At 38.5% G+C, this 24461-nt stretch overlaps 1 protein-coding gene and 1 long non-coding RNA gene across 8 annotated transcripts in view; one reads left to right on the top strand and one right to left on the bottom strand.

Moving 5' to 3' along the window:
* citb (citron rho-interacting serine/threonine kinase b) overlaps window positions 1–24461 on the bottom strand; it is a 68041-nt gene that overhangs the window by 2725 nt on the left and 40855 nt on the right. For 5 of the 7 annotated variants that reach the window (XM_082187821.1, XM_082187823.1, XM_082187822.1 and 2 more), the window contains 23 exons: window positions 24198–24395; window positions 20837–21030; window positions 19807–19942; window positions 19627–19731; window positions 18655–18795; window positions 16848–16955; window positions 16320–16518; window positions 14880–15041; window positions 13915–13938; window positions 12823–12960; window positions 11388–11562; window positions 9326–9414; window positions 8618–8722; window positions 6619–6788; window positions 5766–5846; window positions 5502–5637; window positions 4846–4985; window positions 4622–4714; window positions 4368–4476; window positions 3991–4119; window positions 3122–3202; window positions 2107–2185; window positions 1848–2021 (listed from right to left, as the gene is read on the bottom strand). In XM_082187821.1, coding sequence (XP_082043947.1) covers window positions 1848–2021; window positions 2107–2185; window positions 3122–3202; window positions 3991–4119; window positions 4368–4476; window positions 4622–4714; window positions 4846–4985; window positions 5502–5637; window positions 5766–5846; window positions 6619–6788; window positions 8618–8722; window positions 9326–9414; window positions 11388–11562; window positions 12823–12960; window positions 13915–13938; window positions 14880–15041; window positions 16320–16518; window positions 16848–16955; window positions 18655–18795; window positions 19627–19731; window positions 19807–19942; window positions 20837–21030; window positions 24198–24395 — 2966 coding nt within the window. The remainder of the gene's footprint in view (window positions 1–1847; window positions 2022–2106; window positions 2186–3121; window positions 3203–3990; window positions 4120–4367; window positions 4477–4621; window positions 4715–4845; window positions 4986–5501; window positions 5638–5765; window positions 5847–6618; window positions 6789–8617; window positions 8723–9325; window positions 9415–11387; window positions 11563–12822; window positions 12961–13914; window positions 13939–14879; window positions 15042–16319; window positions 16519–16847; window positions 16956–18654; window positions 18796–19626; window positions 19732–19806; window positions 19943–20836; window positions 21031–24197; window positions 24396–24461) is intronic. The other 2 variants (XM_082187826.1, XM_082187825.1) reach the window with 2 other exon arrangements.
* LOC309513268 lies at window positions 6025–6308 on the top strand. The gene is made up of 2 exons (XR_014211394.1): window positions 6025–6122; window positions 6255–6308. It is a non-coding gene; the product is annotated as an uncharacterized lncRNA (long non-coding RNA).

The following is a 24461-nucleotide window of genomic DNA, read 5'->3' as shown; positions in this document are numbered from 1 at the left end:
ACAAATGTCCTGGCTCTTCCAAGCTTTATAATGGGAGTGAATGGGTGTATGTTTTTGGAAGTCCTTCAAAGTGCATTCATCCCTGATAAAAGTGCTCCACACGGCTCTTCTGGGGTTAATAAAGGCCTTCTGAAGTGAAGCGATGCGTTCGTGTAAGAAAAATATCCATATTTAAAACTATATTGACTAAAATAACTAGCTTCCGACAAACGGACGTACGCAAGTCGACTTGCGCCAAAAGAGCAACACTGGACGATGTATGACGTAGATGTAGGAGTAGAGTAAGCTTTGACACCTCTCGCGGATCAAACAAACAGGGCTGGTCAACCGCGTTTGTCATTACGTTGGGCGTCAAGTTCAAGGGTTACTCTTTCGCTGTAAATCGATGCGTAGGACGTCTGCCGGAAGCTTGTTATTTTAGTTGATTAAGTTTTAAATATGGATATTTTTCTTACCCGAATGCATCGCTTAACTTCAGAAGGCCTTTATTAATCCGCCAGAGCCGTGTGGAGCACTTTTATAATGGATGGATGCACTTTGATGGACTTCCAAAAACATACACCCATTCACTGCCATTATAAAGCTTGGAAGAGCCAGGACATTTTTTATATATAACTCCGATTGTATTCGTCTGAAAGAAGAATGTCGTATACACCTAGGATGGCTTGAGAGTGAGTAAATCATGGGCTAACTAAAATTTTGGGGTGAACTATCCCTTTAAGCAACTCAACGCGTGGTGTGATTTTTCCACAGGTAAGAGATGTTCTCAGCGAGAATCCCTTGAACCGTGGGAAGATCACTGAAATGCACAAGCTCAAATATTTGATTGCTTTTAAACAATGAAAGGAGCAGCAATATTATAACAGACGTCAATTTTTTGCTGGGATTAGGAATGGAATGGAAAGTGACTTTTGGCAGAACATGAAAGAAAGTTGTTGCAACCGTTTCAGATTGAATATGTTTTTTTGGTTTTTTTTACAGAATTACATCACTTGCTATTGGCTGAATCCTTTCATTGCCTGTTTGCTTTTACGGCAGGAAGGAGTTCACCTGTCCAGTACCTGTGCTGTTACTGTTACCTACAAATTTAAAAAATGTATATTGTTAAATGAAATAAGACTGAAGTAAAATAAAAAATATCATTAGATGAAAAACTTAGAAATGTTGCCATGGCAACTAATTGAAATAAAATAAGTCCACATTGAAGTATTAAAATTACTAGAAGTAAAAATAAAAAATAAATAAAAACTAATAAATGAAAGACAAAAGTTCAACAAAAAAATTATTAAACTTAAATTAAAAAGAAAATATAAAAAGAAAAGATCATTCAAAATATTAATACATACTAATATTATATCATCACATAAATATTATGAACATAACACGGTACAGATAACACTGTGGCAATCATGTCAGATTATAGATCTAGCAAACATGTCATCCTTTTTCTTCTCATTTTGCCAGAAGTACATGAATACACAAATATTATGTTCAGGTTACAACATTATTGTTCATTGTATTTGAATGTTTCCGGCTCTCTTGTTTTCTGCTCAGAATGAACCAAAATGGAAAAAAAACACAATCTCATTCACTAATAATTGCGTACATTACTCATATTTATACATACATTTTAACTTCTCACTTAATTCACAACACATGCATACACTCATCAATCTTTTAACCTCGTTGGAATGTTGATGAATTTGGAGTTTTCTAAATGAGCGACCGTGTGCCCGAGGTAATTAATACACATAAAACACTCCTAAACCATCTCCATATAAGAACTGGTTAAATCACATTTCAAAGCGGGACTGTAAGTTTAATATATTGTGGTAAATAACCCGCACCTCCTGCTGGAGCCGGTCCTCTGCAGCTCCCCGGACTCTCTCACCAGGCTGCCCTTACAGCAGATGACCCGCAGTTTGTTCTGGTAGGACGAGGCCAGATAGATGGCACCAGACGATATGGCCGGTCCCAGGTAACGGGGGTTAGGAATGTCCAGGTGAGCGAAACTGGGAGGCCTGTTTTAAAGGGGATTTAGTGTCACTCTCAAGTCCTCCTGTTATTCTGGTTTCTTACATGCATGCAGTGTTTCTGTCATCCTACCCAAGAGCTGCGTGTCCCTGAATCTCAATGACATCCAGCGAGTTGAAGTTGGTCACAAACAGATACGGCTCTCTGAAAGCTGGAAACAGACAGATGCTTCAGTGAGTGACTCTGAAGATTAGAGATGCACGGTCGAACGGACATGAATTGCTTTGTTTTGTTTGTTTTATTTTGGCCAATCTCTATTCCAGACTTGCACACAAACTGCATTGCAATCATTTCCCAAAATGTATTTTGTGTGGCAATATTATAAAGTCTGTAAACAGGACGTTAACACAGACCAGAGACGCTGAAGACGGATGCAAAGCTGAGAACACAGCAAAGCAAACACTGGACCAGGCACAGCTAGCTCACTGTTTGCGATGCCTGAAATATTGGATGAAATATATAAATATTGAATTGGCGGGGGGGGGGGGGGGGGTTATATGAATGAATCTCTGTAGGGAACTGACTGTCTTCAGAAAAGTTTGATGGCATTAATTTTCATCTTACCTCTGCATAATGCCCATGTATAAGCTTTGTGTACAGCGGTAAAAGCTATATCTCCGCTGTTGCTGTAGCGCCACCTACTGTCAGAGAGTGAATCTGCATTTGGATTCAGTCCGTCTGCTGTTTTGTCATAAAGCTAAAGGCAGGCTATTCTGTTTTAGCTTTAAATCTTGAAATTATACAATCCAATTATAAAAACTGCTCATTCTGCATGTTTGAAGCATCTTTGTTTGGGTCATGATTAAATGCAGTGGTTGCTTCTTATTTCAAGAAGGCTACTGATATATATATATATTTATAGATTTATTTATTTATTTATTTATTTATTTTTAGGCTTGGTCTGTTATAGAGCAAATAAACAACAAATACATTTCCTTAAAGGAAGAAAACAAACAACAAATTCAGTATTGGAATTGGCCAACTAGCTTGAAAAATAAAAAAAATCATGATCAGTGCATCCATACTGAAGATGATCATTATTACATTTTGCACATTTGAGTTTGTCAAAAAAAGAAGACTGGCTAACCGAACGTCAGGGGAAGTCGACTCCACTTGAGATCATCAGGGCGACTTCTACGACCATAAGCATCCACGAACACACCGATCTCTGTTATCAGACATTTAATAGAAAACAGTGTAAAAAAAAAAAGAAAATCAATACAATTTAAGTGTTTTTAATTGTATTTTTCATCTAGGAACTGTGACGGCTGTAGCTATTGTAATGAGTAATGACCACTATTTCTAAAATATAGATGGAATTTCTAAATTTCTAGAAATTCTCACTTCTAGAATTTCTATTTCTAAAATATAGATGGAGTAGTATGGAGTTTGCAGCAATAAAAATGTAAAAAAAAAAATCATAATGTAGCATGTTGCATTGTCGTCACATTTAATGTTTAGTTCTGCAGCATCCAATTATAAATACAATTGGAGAAAAATTCAAAATACCATGTTTATTTCAGTTATAAATAAGGTTTTATGACTCATATTAATAGTTATTTTGTATTTTTAATCAGAGTTTGTTTGTTTTGTCTTAACTTCTGGCTTATCAAAGAAATAGGTTGATTTCATTTCATTCACCACACTGACAATGGAAAGTGAAGTCAAGCATTGCACTAATTGAGTATTCAATAAAACAGCAATAGTATACATGCTGCATACTACTTTCTTGTATTATATGTAGACCATTGGTATATACCATTATATATGCAAAGTAATCAACATGTGCTTTTTTTAAAAGGCATAGTTCATACATAAATTACAGGGAAAAATAGCAGCAAACGTGTTTGGAACAACATGACGGTGAGTAAATAATGATTTTGTCTCAACTATTGCTTTAATATTGTCATGCAATAGGAGATGGCTGTAGTTTAGAAGGTGTGACGGGTGTCTGACCGTGGAAGCAGAGCAGATATTCCTCCTTCTGTGGAGTGCTGGACACCTGGACGATGGAGATGGGGAAACAGTGGGAGGATCCAGTGAACACAGCGGACGCCAGCGACACGTCATTCTTGTCCAGGAACTCTGCCAAACACAGCCCATCATGCAAAACGCTGTTTACATAATGCACAATTACCAATTATAAGTGCCTGATCATCATAGTCTCACAAATGGCCCGCCAGCCGGTCCAACCTGATATCTGCACTGGAACATGCAAATGTGGAGAAAATGACTAGCGAAATGCTTTTAAAATAACAGATCCATCACATCTAGAGGACTGAGAGACTGACCCTCATCTAAACTGGCTCACAGGACGTCACTGTAATACCTACCATCCAGAACACACTGCTTCATCTCAATCTCGTAGAATTTATTGGTACCAATGATGATGCTGTAGCTGGTGAAGTGGATGCAGCTGCACGGCTCGAGCGTTTCAATCTCCTGAGAGATGAAGAGAAGGATCATTAGAGGTGTGTCCGTGTGAAGGAGTTTAGAAAGCAAAGCACATCAACCACTGTCACATCAAATTTAGCAAACAGCTGCAAAGACGAGTGCTTCAAGACTCAGAATCTCAAACGTTACTTGCCTTCCGTATACAGAACTTGTTCAGATTGTCGTTGTATCGCAGAATCGTGACTTTATTGGGCATTGCGGCACAAATGCATGGACCATTTTCTATCTAAAGCAAGAGTAGACATAAAATACTGTGTAAGGTACAAATTTGTTGGGTTACACGTCACAAACGGCATGATGCAACGCAGTGCACTAAAAATAGTGGAAGTTGCAATGCAGTGAAACACACGGCCTTACCCTGCCTGTGGCAAACAGATGACAGCCCTTGACGGTCTCAAAGATATATGGCACAATCTCTGGCAGTGTGGGGAGGTGAGACTGGGACAAAGACTGTTTCACCTTCTTAATCTCCACCAGACACAGCGCCCGCTCATCCCCTACAACACATCATCATAATCCACTTATTTCACATGCATCCCTTGCAAAACAGTACTGCAATAATGCCATGGCATTTTGATTAATACCTAATGATTAGCATATGCATGTACCAAGGTATTTTCATAAAGGTATTTACAATTTATTATAAGAATTTGCACGGAATCCACAAACTGATCATTTGTTTTACCTTGAATTCACAAGTCGCTTTGGATAAAAGCCAAACAATATGCATTAAAAAAATTCCTTTTTTATGCATTTGCCAGATGCTTTTATCTAAAGCGTATAAATTTGTATTAGTTCATGCATTCCCTTGGAATCGAACCCATGACCTTGGTGTTGCAAGCACCATGCTCTACTGTTTGAGCTTCAGGAATAAAAAAATGGTATTATTAACCATGGTGTGTAGGACAAAAAAGCATGATATTATGGTACTTTTGTTAATGTTGCAAGGGCTCTTAGTCAAAATCCTTTAGTTTTGGTTTCTGAAACCCACAGTGATCATGGTCTCTGCTCACCCACGATCATCAGCAGCTTGTCGTGGTCCTTGATGATGTGGATCTGAAACACGGATCCCAGTCCCGGGATGTGAGTGAGGGAGTTTTTAATCACGTTCAGGGCGTAGAGACCCTCCTCTGAGCCTACCAACACAATCTGATGACAAAAACAAGATAACCCGACGACTGTGTATCAGACTACAACAAACAGAGACTGAAAATAAAGAAATTAACCTTGAAAATTCAAACCGATTGAAAGTAAAATGAGGGGATTGACACAGATACCTGGTCAGTCAATGGAAGGGTGCAGTTGATATCCAGACGGTCGTCTCCTTCTAGCTTGAGTAAAGAGTTACCCAACAATTTCTGTACAAAATCAAAAACACCATCATGAGCATGCAAAAGTGTTTAAAACGTGCATTTTATATTTTATGCACTTCGCAGACATTTTTACTCAAAAAACTCGCAGTGCATTCAAGATATACTGTACACTATTTTTTAAGAAGACTAAGGCTGTTTGGTGTAAATCAGAGATGTATGCAATTATTTGATTATGCCGTTTTAGGTAGTCTTTTAAATTATGGGATGCAAACTTGGTATGGCAATCTTTCGGTCCAATTAAAATCACAGCTTGCACGTCTTGTGAAAACTGCAATGTAAGTTATGGGTGTAAGAGAGTACTCATCACTTCAATCAATTTACGAATCGTGGATTTTTAAAAATGCACAGACAATAGTGAGTGATTCAAGCCATGTTTTATTTCCAATGTATCAGCTTCTGCCATCATGGAGACGGTATAGAGTCCCACTGTGTAAGAGTAAATGTAACCGTTACAAAAAATAATATTAATATGTTAAATAGCAAGATGTAGTAATGTAGTCGTTTTTTTTTTTTATTATTATTTTTTTTTTTTTTACTCCTTTCTTTTTGGTTTGTGTGTGTATGTATATGTTGTGTACTAATGCAGCTTTGAGTCCAAGACAAATTTTCTGAAAAAGGAAAATAAAGTATACTAACTAACTTCAGACTGCGCCAAGCTGTATATTTAAAAAGAGACAGGTCTAAGTTGTCCCCCTATATCGTCACACACACTCTTTAAATGTCAGAACGAGTGGTGTTTCTGGTTGGTCTCACTCACAGCATCTGCTTCAGCTTTCTCTCTCGCTCCACGACTGCTGGCCACGATGGCTTCCAGCACGGCCACCCAGCGCTGCTTCTCCGAGAATCCTGAAGTCATGAGGTACAGAGTCTGACCGGGCCAGCACGTCGACTGAGGAGACGACTCCAACTTCATCACGTACGGCACATCTGAGCGCATACAAATGTGCATGTTAGAGGACAAGAAAACACGTTCCTTCCTCCAGACATTGGCTACTTTCTGAATCCACATCCAAAAAAAATTCACAAAGAAATGGAAAGTAATACATTGAATTAAACAATATGTTTTTGAGTAAAAAGACTGAAATATTATTTTCTTGTCAAATGTGCTCCAATAATCATTACCAGATTTTTTTGGGGCAGCGGCTAATTGCACTAAGTGAAAATAGCATATTTTCTTAGTGACAGATGCTATTTACACTAAGTTTAAGTATCAATAGATTCAAATTACACTAAATGAAAATAGTGATTGATTCTATTTAAACTATAGAAGTAGGTCAATTTTCTTTGCAATAAGTGTAAATAAATAGTAGATGATATTTCTACGTATAAATAATGGCAGATACTATTTGCACCTAAGTGTTGTTGTACATTAAATGGTATGCAATAATAACAAAGTAAATGATTATATTTATTAAAATTATTGAATAGATGCCACCTTATTGAGACAATAAAGCTCTCCTTACCCTAACCGATAAACACTTTATTATTTAACACGTTTATTTCCACTTTTCAAATACAGTACAGGCCAAAAGTTTGGACACATTACTATTTTTAATGTTTTTGAAAGAAGTTTCTTCTGCTCATCAAGCCTGCATTTATTTGATCAAAAATACAGATTATTTTTTTTATATTGTGATATATTATTACAATTTAAAATAATTGGTTTTCAATTTATTATACTTTAAATTATCCTTTATTTCTGTGATGCAAAGCTGAATTTTCAGGATCATTACTCCAGTCTATCACATGATCCTTTAGAAATCATTCTAATATGATGATTCATTATCAAAGTTGGAAACAGTTCTGCTGCTTAATATTTTTTCATAACCTGTGATACTTTTTTAGGATACTTTGATGAATAAAAAGTAAAAAAAAAAAAAAAAAGCAAATGTTTTAAAAATAGAAATCTTTTGTAACAACAATATTCACTACTGGTCAGTAATTTGGGGTCAGTAATTTTTTTCTTTCTTTTTTGAAATAAATCAATACTTTTATTCAGCAAGGATGTGTTAAATTGATAAAAAGTGATAGTAAAGAAGATTTATATTATTAGAAAATATTTTTTTATTTTGAATAAATGCAGTTCTTTTTAACCTTTTATTCATCAAATATATTAGGCAGCAGAACTGTGTCCAACACTCATAATAAATCAGAATATTAGAATGATTTCTAAAGGATCATGTGATAGACTGAATGTCACATGTGACACTGAAGACTGGAGTAATGATCCTGAAAATTCAGCTTTGCATCACCGAAATAAATGATAATTTAAAGTATAATAAATTGAAAACCAATTATTTTAAATTGTAATAATATATCACAGTATTTATTTTTTTCCTGTATTTTTGATCAAATAAATGCAGGCTTGATGAGCAGAAGAAACTTCTTTCAAAAACATTAAAAATAGTCATGTTTCCAAACTTTTGGCCTGTACTGTATTTTCTTCATTTTTACTGAAAATAAATACTTTTACGATCTGATACATGATGGGAAAAGGGAACAAGTTCGGCAAAAGGAACTCGAACTTCAAACTCGGGTTGATTTGCGTCAAAACTTTCTGCCACGCGTCCGTCTTACCCCTACACTAATGCTACTAACAACGATCCAGCGTCTTCCGTAATTTTGTCTGGCCCAATCAGACGTCAGTGGGCGGAGTTAGTGTAAATAGCCTCTGCCAAAAAGGCGGGCTTTTTGCACTTAGTGTAAATGGACACTCCGATTTCTTTTACAGTGTAATTCCACAGAAGGTTTGTCACCTGTCTTGGCAGTGTTGGGCAGCTCAGAGGCTCCGACAGAAGAGTGAACAGTCACGTCTCCATCAGAGAGACACAACTCAAACTCATCCAGCGCCTTCACCGACTCTGAGAGGACAGATTAAACATCATTCACATCATTCCATACCTGTCGAACACATTCCCTGCTGGAAAATAGATCAAACTAGCTTGATTAAGGTGGTAACTAGTTTAACATGGTTTCTAGCTGGTCATTTATGGTCATTCCCAGCTAGAAAAAGTGTTTTTTTAATCAAATTCAAGTTAAACACACAACCATACACAAGTATGATGTGTAACGAAATGCTTTTTATCACTCTCCATACATTGAATGAAATATAACGAACAGATCAGAAATCAAATCGGCAAATTTTCATAAATTAGAAATAGAATTTACAACATTTGCCATAAACCTGGTTTCCGCTGGTCAGACTGGTTTGGATTGATGGTTTTAGAGGGGTTTTGTCAGATCAGCAGACCTCCTCAAGCTGGTCTTCTATGTCTAGATGGTTGATTTGGTAGATCAGCTTGGTCAGGATAAAACACAAGCTACTACTATCCAACCTTCAGCAAGACCACCGTAAGCTGGTATGATTCAAGATTTTCCAGCAGGGATGAACTGTTGTTCTGTTATAACATGCAGTGTGCAAACTGAACTGATGCACATTGGGAAAAGCAAGAATATTCACAGACCGTCTCTTGGTTCTGTCTCGTACGTGATCACTTTATATCCATCCAACAACACGTACTTCCTCTCCCAGCCCTGACCACGCTTCCCATTTCTGCAGGAAAACAACCACAATTCCAGGCACATTTAGCGCTCACGTTTTCCTCCCTTCTGGTATTTGAACATTTTTAAGGCCAGACAAGTAATTTGTTGAGGTCAATTTGTAAAGAGAGACCTACATATATAGTCTGCGCACATATATATTCAAATGCGCATACCTATAGACTAAACACATAATATGCATGTGCACGCCGTCATCGTTTTCAAGTTTACGCAGAGAAAACCTTTTTTTTTTTTTTTTTCAACGCTTGCACCTTGGAACCTATTTCAAGGTTTGCGTTCTCGAGCCACCAGGCACTGTTGCTGTGCGAATGAACAGCCGGAGCGCATTAAGAGTCTTCTGTTAGAATGGTGTCGTGTTAGCGGCCGCTAAGTTAATAACTAATTATCTTTGCAACAGAAGTGAATCAATCAAAACTAACTTTAGCTGGACAATAACTTTATTCTAGAGCTGCTGTAAAGCCAAAACAATCTCTGTTACTGTAATTTCCTATTATCACTGTAAAGCTGGTTTATGAAACAATCTATATTGTTAAAGGTCCCATGGCATGGATTATTTTATTATTTTATAATGTTTCCTGGGGTGACCTTATAATGTTATTATGTTTTTTAGATAAAAAATGGTCATCATTTAGAAATTAGAAATAATTTTTCCTATGCCTGATTTTAGCCTCTGATTTGAACGCTCTGTTTGAAGGGGCGTGTCTGTGTGAGACTTCAGTGTAAACGCCCACTGCTGTGATTGGCTGCTGTGACACTTCAGTGTAAACGCCCACTGCTGTGATTGGCTGCTGTGAGACTTCAGTGTAAACACTCACTGCTGTGATTGGCTGACATGTTTGCATATGAAATAGCTAGTATTACATGTGGAACTCTCTCGAAAACTTTTAATATTACTGCTATTATACGTTTTTACTATTACAGCTATAGAGATTAACTAATCGTGAGAAGTTTTTAAAGTATTTAAATCTATTCCCATCACATGAAAGGTTGCAGTGATGAGCATTCAGCAGATGACATACAGTCTGTTGATCGCGTGAATGAAGATCTTATCATTGCAACGCAGTTTCTGCACTCTCACTAATGCTTTCAGCAATGCAAACATGAGGTAAGTACAGTAAGAGCTTCGTTGTGCAGCGTAACAGCGTCATTGATTTCATAACGAGTTTTGGCAAGTGTCCAGATAAACTCGCGCTGTGTGATTGACAGATTGTTCTTTGATCGCTTTCTGTATATATTAATCACAGTTTAGATTAAGATTATTTTCATCCTACTAAGAGAAACGACGTGAAGTTGATCGTTTAGTCACTGGCTTGATTTACTGATGCATAAACAGTAATGAACGACTTTGAGAGAAAGATTATCTGTCAGAACTTGAACAATTACACATCAGAAATTCACATAACCCACTGGTTCTTCAGAGGCTCGGATGAAGGAACAAAAAAAATACTTTTGTGTTCATTTGTACATCCAAACACTGAGCAACTGCCATGCTTCGCTCGTTTGCAAGCCATGATGTCTCTCGAGGAAAAAACAATATCGCGGTCGCGCAGCTCATTTTCTCATGGGCGGGCCAAATTATCTTTGCGGGTAAAGCAGAGAAAGGGGAGGTAACCTTTCCCCTTATGAAGACATAAGGGGAAGGATCCACATTCACCCGTCAAATTTTCATGGCATGGGACCTTTAAAAGCGCTATATAAATTACATTTACATTTACATTTATTCATTTAGCTGACGCTTTTATCCAAAGCGACTTACAATTGCTATATATGTCAGAGGTCGCACGCCCTCTGGAGCAACTAGGGGTTAAGTGTCTTGCTCAGGGACACATTGGTGTCTCACAGTGGATTCGAACCCGGGTCTCTCACACCAAAGGCATGGGTCTTATCCATTGCGCCACCACCACCCCGTGGTGTTTAAGGTGACTTGACTTGTTTGCAGCAGGAGACCTGAGGTCACATGCTCACCTGGGCTGCTTCAGCCATCCTTCCAGCCTCATGTGTCCGCCAGCGTCTTTCAGGCCAGAACTGCTTCCCTTTTCCCGACACAGAGCCTCAGACAGATGCAGCGCGTACTCGGTGGGAACGCCACAGGTGGCTGGGAGGTACGGGGAGCATTTCGGGTGACACAAAGCATGGCATTCTAAAACAGGAGAAAGAAGAAACAGGATCAGCATCGTCAGCTTTAGCCCAGGCTGACCTGATTGGCTCAGCAATCTATTAACAAACAACAATGGACTCTTTTCACGTTTCTGTGGTTCTCAGAAACGGAAGTCATAGTTGGGTAAACTTCTGTGGTGAAGGGAAAGGACTGCACAGCAAATATAATTTTTTGCATTCCCATTTGCTCCAATAGCAAGAAAATAAATCAACAATAGTGTTTCTATGACTTTCCAAAACAGGAATAAATATTGAGAGATTGATTACCTTTGGTCAGAAGAGAGAAAGATGTTAAATTTGCCTCTCATTAATTTACACTCACAAATGTAATGCCAAGGCAATATATCACAAAGTATATTGCTAGTATAAATGTACTTTTGTTTATTAATGGAAATATGTGACCCTGGACCACAAAACCAGTCATAATATCATGACATTTATACATCTCATGAATAAATAAGCTGAAGCTGAATTAGCAAGCTTTCCATTGCATGTTTGTTAGGATATGACAATATTTGGTCGAGATACAACTATTTGAACATCTGGAATCTGAGGGTGCAAAAAAATCGAAACATTGAGAAAATCTCCTTTAAAGTTGTAAATTTATGTTCACGTTTTAACTGCATCCACTCACAAAAATATATTTTTTATATATATTTACGGTAGGAAATTTACAAAATATCTTCATGGAACATGATCTTTACTTAATATCCTAATGATTTTTGGCATAAAAGAAAAATCGATAATTTTGACCCATACAATGTATTGTTGGCTATTGCCACAAATATACCCGTGCGACTCATGACTGGTTTTGTGATCCAGGGTCACATATGAAAACTAGATTTATTATGTGAAGCTAAGTTTAACTTGATTGGGTCAAACAACAATGTTTAAGGAGGAAAAGTTGGTATCATATTCAAAATATTTCCTAAACAAATTAAGCCAACTAATATTCATACTCTGGTAACCTGCAATTGTTGCCTTACAGAACTATTTCTCCCTGGTTTGACAACTGCAAATTTGTTTTGTTGATATAAATGAATGTATTAGGTTGATTCAGTGGTTAAATTGTATTTTTGACTAGGCAATGCAATTCAATGAAAATACAGGTATTGGTCTCAGCAAGTACCAAAAATCCATGTATATTTATCATACTCATGGAAAAAGTGGCATCAGCACATCCCTACCGTAAGTATAGTGATGGTGTATGTTTATTTGGAAAGGGTTTCGGTGTGATCCGTACCAATGCAGGTCGCGGCTTGCCGTCCAAAATGGACTGTGTCCAGACACACAGTGCAGCGGGCCGCCCTCATGTTGAGCCCCTGCGTGAAGCGGTGAGGAGTGTTGTGATGGATCCTGTCCTTCACACGTCTGGTGTACTCTAGAGGATCAAACACACGCTCTTAAATACGATCTTTTACCCGTCTATATAACTTATGCAAACAGGCCAAATCAAGCTGAAAATGTCCTCTCCTGAGAACATTTCTCCACCAGAGGATGAAGAAATCCCTGTACTGTCCAAGCTTGGTAGCTTGAGTACAAACATGCAAGGATTTCGGGAGTTCTCGCATTCTGCATGGCATACAGCAAGAGTATGGCCATAAATACGAGTGTATATATACGAGATAAGCTCAGTGTCCTGACTGATCTGTGTGCAGGAGCTTCGGATATCCAGAATCAGTCCGTGATGTCCTGAGTGGAAGTCTGCAGCCATCAAACCATGATGACCTGATACCAAATTGAGTGTAGGACCCCCATAAAACTTCAACTGAAGCATTCGCTAGAATGACATGTTTGGATTTGGCCAGAGAGCTTATCTCTGCAGGAATAAAAAGATCATACCAAGAAAGAATAGATAACGGAGAGACGCCTGGTTCATTCTCAGGAAACAGTGCCATTTGTGTCTCTATGACTGAACACGGTCACATTATACTCTGTTTGGTGTTATATTTATTTTTATCTGAATATTAGCCAATTTGTGTGTGTGTGTTTTCTAAAATGCTTAATGCATTTTATGCATAAAAATGCAGTTTGTCTGTGTCCCTCACTTTCTTTAACACCGCTTTATGCTGAGACATTTCCCCATTTAATGATTTAAATATGATGAAAATAATGATTTGATCTTTATCATATTACATCAAAGTCTTTCTGATCACATGGTTCAAACTAAAAAATGTATACTTCATGATGTTTTTACTTTTTACTCATCTTGAAAGCTGAGCAGTAACCCTTTTGAAACGAAAGCATAAATAATGAAATCAATGAAAAATCCTTATATTTCAAGCACATAAATGGCACGGTTTCTTGAGAGTGGGTCGCCTAAGAAAGAACTTACTTTCAGAAGTGACTCTCCTTATTTCTGTGGAACGACAACAAAGGGGACAGTGAGTGTGGACAGACATGAGCGAAAACATCTACTGTAAATACGTACGGTCTGGAGTCCTCTCATCTTATATTCAAACAGTAATCAGCATCAAATCAGCATTTTCCTACAAGCTTCTGATTTAAAGTGCACCTATTATGCTTTTTGGGGATATTACCTTTCATGTAGTGTGTAATAGAGCTGTTCGTGAATGTAAAAGGTCTGCAAAGTTTCACTGTCTCCTAAAAGAAAAAAAACGATTCTGAACTGCTGAAACGAGGCATCAGTAATTCCAGTCTGACTTCCTGCTTAATTTGCATATTGCCAGCCTAGGCTCTTCATTGGCCGTTGGCAAATAAGGTCTGCTTTGCCCCGCCCTCGAACACTGTAGTGTATCTGAGACTGGAAGGGTTTGGTTCGTGTTGTTCATGTCGAGAAGACGCTGCTTTCTGCTGACAAAGCAAATCCACTTTGATGAGATTGATACGGTAAAACTCACGCCATCGTTACTGTTCGAATCACTGTGAATTAAGTGCTGAGAAAGAGCTGAAATTCAGATATGATAATGAGCATTTGTTTTCAGACATGCACTGTAAGTGGTCGACCAATCACAACAGACTTGGCCGTCTGACCAATCAGAGCAGAGCAGCTCTCAGAGAGGCGGGGTTTAGAGAGACTGAATCCTTGAATCCTGAAGCTGCAATGTATATTATGAGAAAATTAAAGTGTTTTTTGACCTTGGATGCATGTAAACCTATTGTAAGAGACCTTCAAAACAAAATGAGGAGCCTTTAAAATAGCATAATAGGGGCACTTTAATTTCCCTGTATTCTTAGCATGAGATGAAATGGCAAGAAGGACCAAGAGAACACAGCTGTTGTTTTGCTTAAGTTTTGAATATTGAAAAGGCTGCAAATGTTCCATGTCTCCGCTCTAACCTTCAGGATTGGCAGCGTCTTTCCTGCGCCCGGAGCTGGATGACATCAGGCTGGGCTGGTGCTCCGGGGACTTGTTGGATTTGGTGGACATCATGAGCTGCTGTCGAGCCAGACCCGGGGTGGCTGGAGGACCGCTGTGCTCCAGAGCTTTATTAAACTGAACTGATGAGGGAACAGAATACAGTGAGACCGTACAGAGATAAATGTCACGTTTGAGAACATTGCACACAGTGTGCGGCACATTTTCTTAATGTTTAATCAAATTTCACTAATTCTTTACAGCACTCTACTGTTCAAAAGTCTCTTCTGCTCACCAAGGCTGCATTTATTTGATCGGAAGTACAGTACACAGAAATATTGTAAAATATTATTACAATGTAAAGTAACTGTTCGCGATTTGAATATATTTTAAAGTGTAATTTATATCCTGTGATGCAAAGCTGAATTTTCAGCATCATTACTCCAGTCTTCAGTGTCACATGATCCTTCAGAAATCATTCTAATATGATGATTTGATGCTCAAGAAACATTTATGATTATTATCAGTGTTGAAAACGGTTGTGCTGCTTCATAATTTGGTGGAAACTATGATCATTTTTAAGGACACTGTGATGAATAAAAAAGTTCAAAAGAACAGTATTTATTTGAAATAGAAATCTTTGTAATATATTTGTAATAAATGTCATAACTCTCACTTTTGATAAATTGACTCTTAAAAAGAGTCCCAGTCTTTTGAACAGTAGTGTTTATTGCAATACTTGTAGTTATAATTATAGTCTGTTTTATTATTCTCTCATCATAATTTATGCGGAGACTTTTGAACTAATATATATATGTGTGTGTGTGTGTGTGTGTGTGTGTGTGTGTGTGTGTGTGTGTGTGTGTGTGTGTGTGTGTGTGTAGGTGTGTGTGTGTGTGTAGGTGTGTACTTGTACAACTATCTTTGTGAGGACCAGTTTGAGTTTTAGACCATTGGAGTGAGGACAAAGAGAGTAAAGTGAGGACATTTTGGCCGGTCCACACTTTCTGAGAGCCTTTAAAGGCCTGTTTGAGGGTCAAGACTTGGTTTTAGGGATAAGGTTATAATGAGGTTAAGGGTCGGTTTAGGGTCAGGGTTCGGGTTAGGCACTTAGTTGTGATGGGTAAGGTTAGGGTAAGCGGCTAGAGATTGCATTGTGTCAATGAATGTCCTCATAAAGATAGATGTACAAGAAAGTGTGTGTGTGTGTGTGTGTGTGTGTGTGTGTGTGTGTGTGTGTGTGTGTGGTGTGTGTGTAGGTGTGTAAAATATGTAATTTCAAAGTATTCCAAACCTATATGACTTTCTTTCTTCTGAGGAACACAAAAGGAGATGTTTATGGTGTGAAAAATGAAAACGAGCAAGCAGGTTCCAAATGTAGCGACAGGGAAGATGAGTAAAAGTGTGTAACGGCGTCGCACCCTCTCTGAGCTCCAGGCGTGTTTTCTGCAGCGCTTCTTCCAGCTCTGAGCAGCGAGCTCGCTCTTTCTCCAGCGCGGTCTTCAGGTCGCTGTACTGCAGGGGAACAGGGGTCCCGGAGGGCACAGCGGACCCCTGCGCTTGACCCTGAGCCGCTAGAGCCGCCAGAAGATCCTCTCGACGCCGGCCACCAAAAAGCCCCTGCACCCAAAACACGAGACGAAGTGAATCGCTCAGGCTCACTCCTGTGCCCAGCTACAGGAGCGCAGTATGCTAGGACTCTATCCTGCTATTCCATCCCTATATATCCAGTCAAATTAGGTGTCCCTTTCTACAACTCACACATTCAGGGCGGCTGGATATATGGATATATATTATACATATATATCTGAGATTTCTGATTGGCTGACGCGTTGCACGGTTAGTATGCAGTTATTGGCGTATGTAGCTCCAGGGACACCTAATGCGCAGCTCAGCAAGCAGTTAGTCAGATTAGTTAATGAAGTGAATTTACAGCGGATGACTCTGACCTTTTTCTTCTTAGAGGGGTGCTCTACCTTGGCCTGGAGGAAGTCTATGAGCTTGCTCTGCTGGGTGATGGTCCCCTCCATCTTGACCTTCTCGTGAGAATACGCCGCCTGCAGGGGAGCCAGAATACTCTTAGAAAACACCTTTGGGAATGTTTGGAATGAAACACTTCTTCAGAGACCTAAAACCCAGCTAAAATCAAGGGGAGACCGAGCATTTGAAGTGGCTGGACCCACACTGTGGAACAAGCTCCCACTTTATATTAGATCGACTTCCTCTCTGTCTGAGTCCAAGTCATGTCTCAAAACTTATTTATTTTCTGTTGCTTTTAGCTTACAATGATTGTTCTGTTTTAAACTGTTTATTATTATTTGTGTTACAAATTTTTATTAGCTTTATTTTACAGCACTTTGGTCGGCCTTTTTAAATGTGCTCTCTAAATAAACTGAACTGAACTGAAACACTAGGGCTGAATCCGAATCGCCCCCCACTATTCCCTACGTTAGTCCACTAATACTATTCACGTGAAGGAGTGAATTAAAACAAGTGTGTGAATTCCGACAGCCGTTGAGTGTACATCAGTTATACACTCGTTATTGCGGTGCAATGTGGGATTGAATGAGTGCACTCAACACACTATGGTTTCAGACAGCATACAAATGGCTGTCCCTTCAAATAATGCTCTATTTAAGGCTATACGGGGTGATTTCGGATTCAGCACATTCTGCCTTTTCTGCCGGAAAACAAGTGGACGACGCTAAATCCAGGTGTAAACAGGGTCTAAAACGTTTTGAGCTTGTCCACTTTCGACCTCTTACAGAGGTAGTCGAAAACACATTCGACCGGATTGCTTTCGTAGTGTAAACGCTCATGTGGTCGAATGTGTTCGAACAGCCACAAAAGACCGACTTCTCTCCACTTACTAACCCGATGAGTGAACATTATGGGAAGAGCGCTAGACAGACGGGATTTAAACTTTGTTGGCTGGAGACCGAGGTTTAGTTTGAAGACGTAAAATGTAATCACGCCATGGCGGATTCGCTGTTTACATGACAGAATTTGATAGTGGAAAGACCGAAGCCGTCTCCAGAGCGCAAATGTGCGTGAGGTTAAAGTGTGCAAGCAGACCATCTACAGGACAAGCCAGATTCCACCATATCTTTATATACACAATAATAATCTTTTACATTGTAATCCTTTTATTTTAAATATTTGGCATGTTTGTGTGCCGCTGTGCGTCCCTGAGTGTGTAATAAGCAGAATGTACGTGCGTTGTGGACCGGCCTATAGGCGTACATTACTAAATTGCTCATTAAATAACAAAAAAAAATATTGCGCCATTGACTTTAGACCAGGTTTCAGTTGGTCAATGGCTCAGTCTATTTCTGTTGCCTCAAAATAGCAATGCTCCAACAATGCGCCAGAACACACACCTCGTTCTCAGACCAGCAGCCCATGGGCGCACAAATGCATTTGCTATTTAAATAACGTGGCGCAGGACGTGAAAATGATAACTGCGTCGGGCTGAAACTAGCAAAACACACTTGCGTCGCGCTTGGCGCTGCATTGCACCGGGTGTAAGATAGGGCCCTAAGAATTACATTTGTTGTTTCTTTGACTACACACTTCGTGACCCACTCAAAACTGTCTGGCGACCCTTCAGTTGAGAAACACTGATCTAAAGAACCTTTTTCCACGATAAAGAACTTTTTGTGGAATGGAAAGTTTCCATGAGTATGACAGGTTCTTCATGGAACCATCAATGCCCATAAAGAGCCTTTATTTTGAAGAGTACATGTGTATGTGCACCTGTATGTTTTCCAGCTGGTACTCCAGGTCTGTTCGCTCAGTCTTCAGAAGGTCGGTCTGGTCCAGCGCGTCCTGAAGTCCTTGAGTCAGTCTGAAGATGTGGCTCTTCTGCATGTCCAGCTGCTGCTGCAGTTTCGCTTGCTGAGAAAATAAAGTCCCAGCATGACACACACAGGCTATGCTAAGGATGCACGATTACACTTCAGAAACCAGCCTTTATTAATTATTATTGCAGAGATGGGGTTTGGGGCTGGGTCTGTGGGACATGTTTCTGGGGATTCACTTTTTATTTGCCCAACCTTTTGTCTTCTGCATTCTCCTTACCATTGTCTCCTGTTCTTCCCTCAGACTCGTCCCCCAGAAACAGTCCCACGGACCCAGCCCCAAACCCAATCTCTTAAAAATGAATAAAGGCTGGTTTCTAAAGTACTTCTTCCTGCCTCTATGTATTAATGCTCATGGGTAGCCTAAATGGGTTCCATTCAGACCTTAACATTAAGTATTTTACTGTTATTTGTCAACAAGATTCAACAAGACATTTTCACCTGGCTATACCCAATGTTTAGATCTGTTGTGGTATTTATGCAAATTAGCACATGAGTAATTAGATTATGCACCGTTTGTCCATGTTAACAAACAATTTCCAAAAACTTGTAATGCATTTTTTGTTTGTCTTGATGTAAGTAATCAACTCAGCAATTTTCATGGTGATATCTAAAGGTTAAAAATTTGACCCTATTCACGTGAGAAAAAGAATGAATAGGCGTATGAATAGGCTATATTTGGGTATTTTTCTTCTGGCATTTTTTTCCTTACTTAAGACATACTGAGGGTACAAAATCAGTTGAGTTTGCTTCTGTTGCAATTTGTTCAACCTTTTTTCATAAAATGACTGGACTATTGATCATTTTAGCTCAAATCAATGTATTTATTAGTTAAATACGTGTTTTGCGTGCTGGTAAAGTGAAGCACCTCGTCCATGAGCCTCTGTTTGAGTTCTCGTTCGCTCTCCAGCTTCTGCTGCAGGCTGCGCGCGTTCATCTCCAGCATGGCGTGTTTCTTCTCCAGATCGCCCAGCTGATGAACACAGAGTGAGTATGCATGCATGTAGTCATCCAGCAGATGCTTTTATCCACAGTGACCCACACTTACGGTGTCAGAAAGACCTTCAGCTTTGAGTTTCTGGTCTTTCAGGGCCTGTTGCAGGGCCAGGATTTCAGCTTTATGTTCTTTCACGGCGAGTTCGACTGTCTGACGAGACTCAGAATTGCGCTGCTCTGCACGGAGTCTGGAGAACGAGAGAGAAGTTATCAAACATTGAAGCGTTCGAGTGTTTCTGGTATCTCTATACTTAACGTTCATTATGTAACTCTTATATAACTATGAGTACTTCTGGCCCTGTGGACGTTCAGAAAATAAACTATTTTTACTCACTTGCTAGTTTATTTTGTACACTGATTATGCCCAACAGTTACATAAATATTTCACAGGAGAATTCTGTCATTTTTCTGAACCAACAAATGTCATTTCCATTACATCTCAAAGGATTTATTGTGTTTAATAGCAGTCTGCGATGGAAACATTTAAAAATATTTTTTTTATATTTTATAAACTTAAGTAGCATTTAATGCATCCTAAACACATACAATGAAATGAAAACTTTTTTTTTTTTTGCATTAAATATATGCATTTATTTATTTTTGCATTAATAAATTATAAAAAAATTCATTATTTTAGTTTAAGCTATGACATTAATTATAACTATCTGTTAACATTATTTGCATATTATTCAAATTTTATAATTTATTATATCTTAGTTTGCCGTTTTCATTGTATTAAAAATAATAATATAATTGTTTAGTAAAAAATAACAGATTTTATATAATATAATATATAGTTACTATTTATATATAATAAAAAATACACAAGTATATACTTTTATATATTTTATATTTATTTTATGCTAATTTACTTGATTTATTATTTATTATTATAAAATAAAATACAAATTCTAGACTACAGAGAACAGAGAGACATTTGATTACTCTTTTTTAAATTTTGAGCTTTCTAGCCAGGCTTCAACTAACTGCTAGACCACGGCTCTGACATTGTCCAGTTGTGTGTGTGTGTGTGTGTGTGTGTGTGTGTGTGTGTGTGTGTGTGTGTGTGTGTGTGTCTGTACCTGTTCTGCTTCTCGTTGTCCAGTTGTCTCTGTATGTCTCTGGTTCTGCGCTCGGCCTGGTTCTTCTCCTCGTCCAGGGCAGATCTCCAGTTCTCCCACTGTCTCTCCTTCTCCAGGAGCTCATCGTTCAGTGTCTCCAGCTCCAGCACCTGCTCCTCCAGCATTGTACATGTCGTCTTCAGCGTCTCGATGTTCTACACACACACACACACACACACACACACACACACACACAGGTTGGGTTTCCATGTTTTATAGGGACTTTCCATAGACACAATGATTTTTATACTGTACAAACTGTATATTATCTCCCCTTACACTAACCCGACCCCTAACAGAAAACTTTCTGCATTTTTTTTACATTTTCAAAAAACATCACTTATTTGATTTATTATAAGCTGTTTTCCTCATGGGGACCAAATGTCCCCACAAGGTCAAGGATTTATTTTGGATATTTCCATCTCTGAGGGGACATTTTGCTCCCATAATGTAGGGTTTACCAGGCCACAAACACACACACACACACTCTCTCACTCACTCACACACACACACACACACACACACACACACACACACACACACACTCACTCTCACTCTCACACACACGCGCACACACACACTCTTACACATACACTCATAACAGTAATCATATAATTGTCCATGTCTTTTCGAGTTATTCATCAATTTATTTAATTTAAATGAAATACATTTTATTTAATTTTCCAGGTTTCTATGACACTTATAATGTTACTCAAACAGCAATCATTTAAGTTTCCATGGCTTTTGTAGTTGTTCATAATTACTGGATGATTATTTTTTTGTCATCACAGCGCTGAATAATATACGATACGTCCATAGAAATGTGTTTTGCATTTGACGTACAATAAGTGGATTGAAACAGTGGCCAGTAGCACACCTACAGTGTGAGTTCATCATTTGTGCTGAGCGTTGGGGTGTGTGTGTGAAGAATGGCGGTCAAATTAAAATAATCAGAATAATGAAAATGTCATGTAAACGGGAGTGAAGAGGGTTGTTTATGTCACGCAAACATCTCACTGCAATTCTGTCCTTCCTCTGATTATAGTAAAAATAATAAAAACACATTATTAGTGCACATGTAAACATAGTTAATGTGTAGCAGATAAAACATTTACTAGTAGATAACATTTTATAAGTTAAATACGTTTATTTAAATAAATCGTATATATATTTTTTTATTTTTTTTATTTTTTTTAGTATAGAAGTTCCTTTTTTTTTACGATTTTCTTTTTTTGTTTGTTTGTTTTAAGATTTTATCAAATTTCCAAGATTTTTCCTGGAAATGACCATTTTAAAACGACCAAATATTTCCCGATTTCTTTCACGCCTAGAACCTTGATGAAACGAAACAGATCAGCGATAACTTATTCAATACATCTCCTGCAAACCTACAGGATCTGAGGAACTGCAGGATATGACGCCGAAATTATGCTGATAGATCCGGAAAGGAAGCAGCAGATTTTTCCTTTTTGACTTTCATTAGCAGATCCGGAATTCAGAGTCGCTGCCAATCGGAATTGATTCCCGGCAGGGGCTCGAGGGTGTCTCGCATCCGGCAGATGTGCTTGGAAGTGCATCTCAGTGGCAGGACTGAATATTACCACGTTTCACAAAGACACAGGACCGAAAGAGAAAGAGAGAGTCTCCAAATATAGCCTGGGTGCTTTTGCCCCTGTGAAGTCCAACGCTGGCAGGGCAGAGGAGCAGCGAGTGAATATGACACATCTCTGCCTCCTACCAGCATCTATGATTACCATCCGCTCCTGTTATACAACAGCAAGGACTGCACACCTACACACGCGTCCCACGCGCATACATCACCGCACACACACACACACACACAACTCTCATCAAGCTGCGCCATCATCATGCAATACAATAGATCCTGCGTGCATCGGTTTCCAGCTTATTAAACAGCTTTGTTTTAGCTCTGAGGAGGACAGCTGTGATTTGCTGTTTATTTGTTGTGTCATCACTTTTCAAGAACGAAAAATTATCATATACCGGCGATACCACAAACTTTAACAACCTTTATCTCCCAGGAAAAAAGAGCTTACTAAACGCAAATATGGAGTGCAAATAAACTTTTTGGACATCAAAAATAAGGTCATGATCACACACTAACTACCATCTAAATTTGGGGTGGGTAAGAATTTTTTATGTTTTTGAAAGAAGTCTCTTTTGCTCACTAAGGCTGCATTTATTTGATCAAAAATACAGTAAAAACTGTAATATTGTGAAATAATTACAATTTCATTTAACTGTTTTCTATGTGAATATATTATAAAATGTAATTTATATCCTATGATCAAAGCTGAATTTTCAGCATCATTTGAATATTCTGATTTGATGCTCAAGAAACATTTCTGATTATCATCAGTGTTGAAAAGTGCAAAAGAACAGCATTTATTTGAAATTTAAATCTTGTGTAACATTATACATACTCTGTTGTTTTTGATCAATTTAATGCATCTTTGCAGAATAAAAGTTTAGATTTTTATTTTTATCTCACTGACCCCAAACTTTTCAACAGTAGTGTACGTTTACATGGCTATGGAAGCTTGCTTTCGCCAAAGAAAAACATTTTAAAAGATAATTGCAACTTTTTATCTCACAATTGCGAGTTTACATCATCAGAATTGTGAGATATAAACTCGCAATTCTGACATCTTTTCTCAGAATTGTGAGATATAAACTCGCAATTGCGAGTTATAAAGTCCAATTCTAAGGAAAAAAAGACTTTCTTCCTCAGAGTTTATATCTCACAACTCTGAGATAAAAAGTCAGAATTGCGAGATGTAAACTCGCAAAATTGTGAGAAAAGTCAGAATTTTGAAATAAAAATTACCCTTTTTTTATTTTTAATTCTGTGGCAGAAACAAGCTTCCATACATGATGTCGATGCCTATTCAGTGATCAAAAAATTGGCTTGCTGAAGTAATAAGGAGAAAAGAAAAAATATTTTTAGTAATTAACAGAATAACTCAAATGAAAGCTTTAATAAATTATCATTTTTGGACTGAGTTGCAGTATGAACAATGAACTTTTAGCCCTTTAACGTGTTCTCGTCTAGTTCACCGCTTATATAGTACGCTCGTAATGATGATTGACAGGACTGTATGTTTAGGCTCCTCCTGAACCAACGTTTTGAACTTCATTTAAAATCTTACATTACGCCCCTTTATGTCACTTTTGAGATGCTAATGACAGCTAAACATCCTCTTTAGATTGAGCATCATCAGTTTAAACGCTCATAAATTCATCCCCATCTCTCCCGCCGCGTCTGATGGGAGTTGTGTGTGTGTGTGTGTGTTCACTCCACCTGTTTCTGGTTGTTGAGGTGCATCTCTCGGTCGGACACCTCGCGGCGCAGGCGCTCCAGGTCCTGCTTGAGCTGCAGTCTCTCCTCGTTCTCATCCGTGGCCTCGTCCAGCTGTTTGGACAGGTAGAAGTTCTGCCGGTTGAGGTCTGCGTTCTCCTGCGTGAGCTGCGTCAACTGCTCCTCCAGGTCCGTGATCACCTGATGCAGGTGCAAGAAAAAACACAGTGATGGAATTATAATGTGTTATATGTATGACACACACAC

The sequence above is a fragment of the Leuciscus leuciscus genome, assembly GCF_965113295.1.
Source record: "Leuciscus leuciscus genome assembly, chromosome: 13".
Classification (NCBI taxonomy): Eukaryota; Metazoa; Chordata; class Actinopteri; order Cypriniformes; family Leuciscidae; genus Leuciscus; species Leuciscus leuciscus.
Note: the sequence above shows the minus strand (reverse complement) of the source record. Positions and strands in the feature narration are given on the sequence as shown.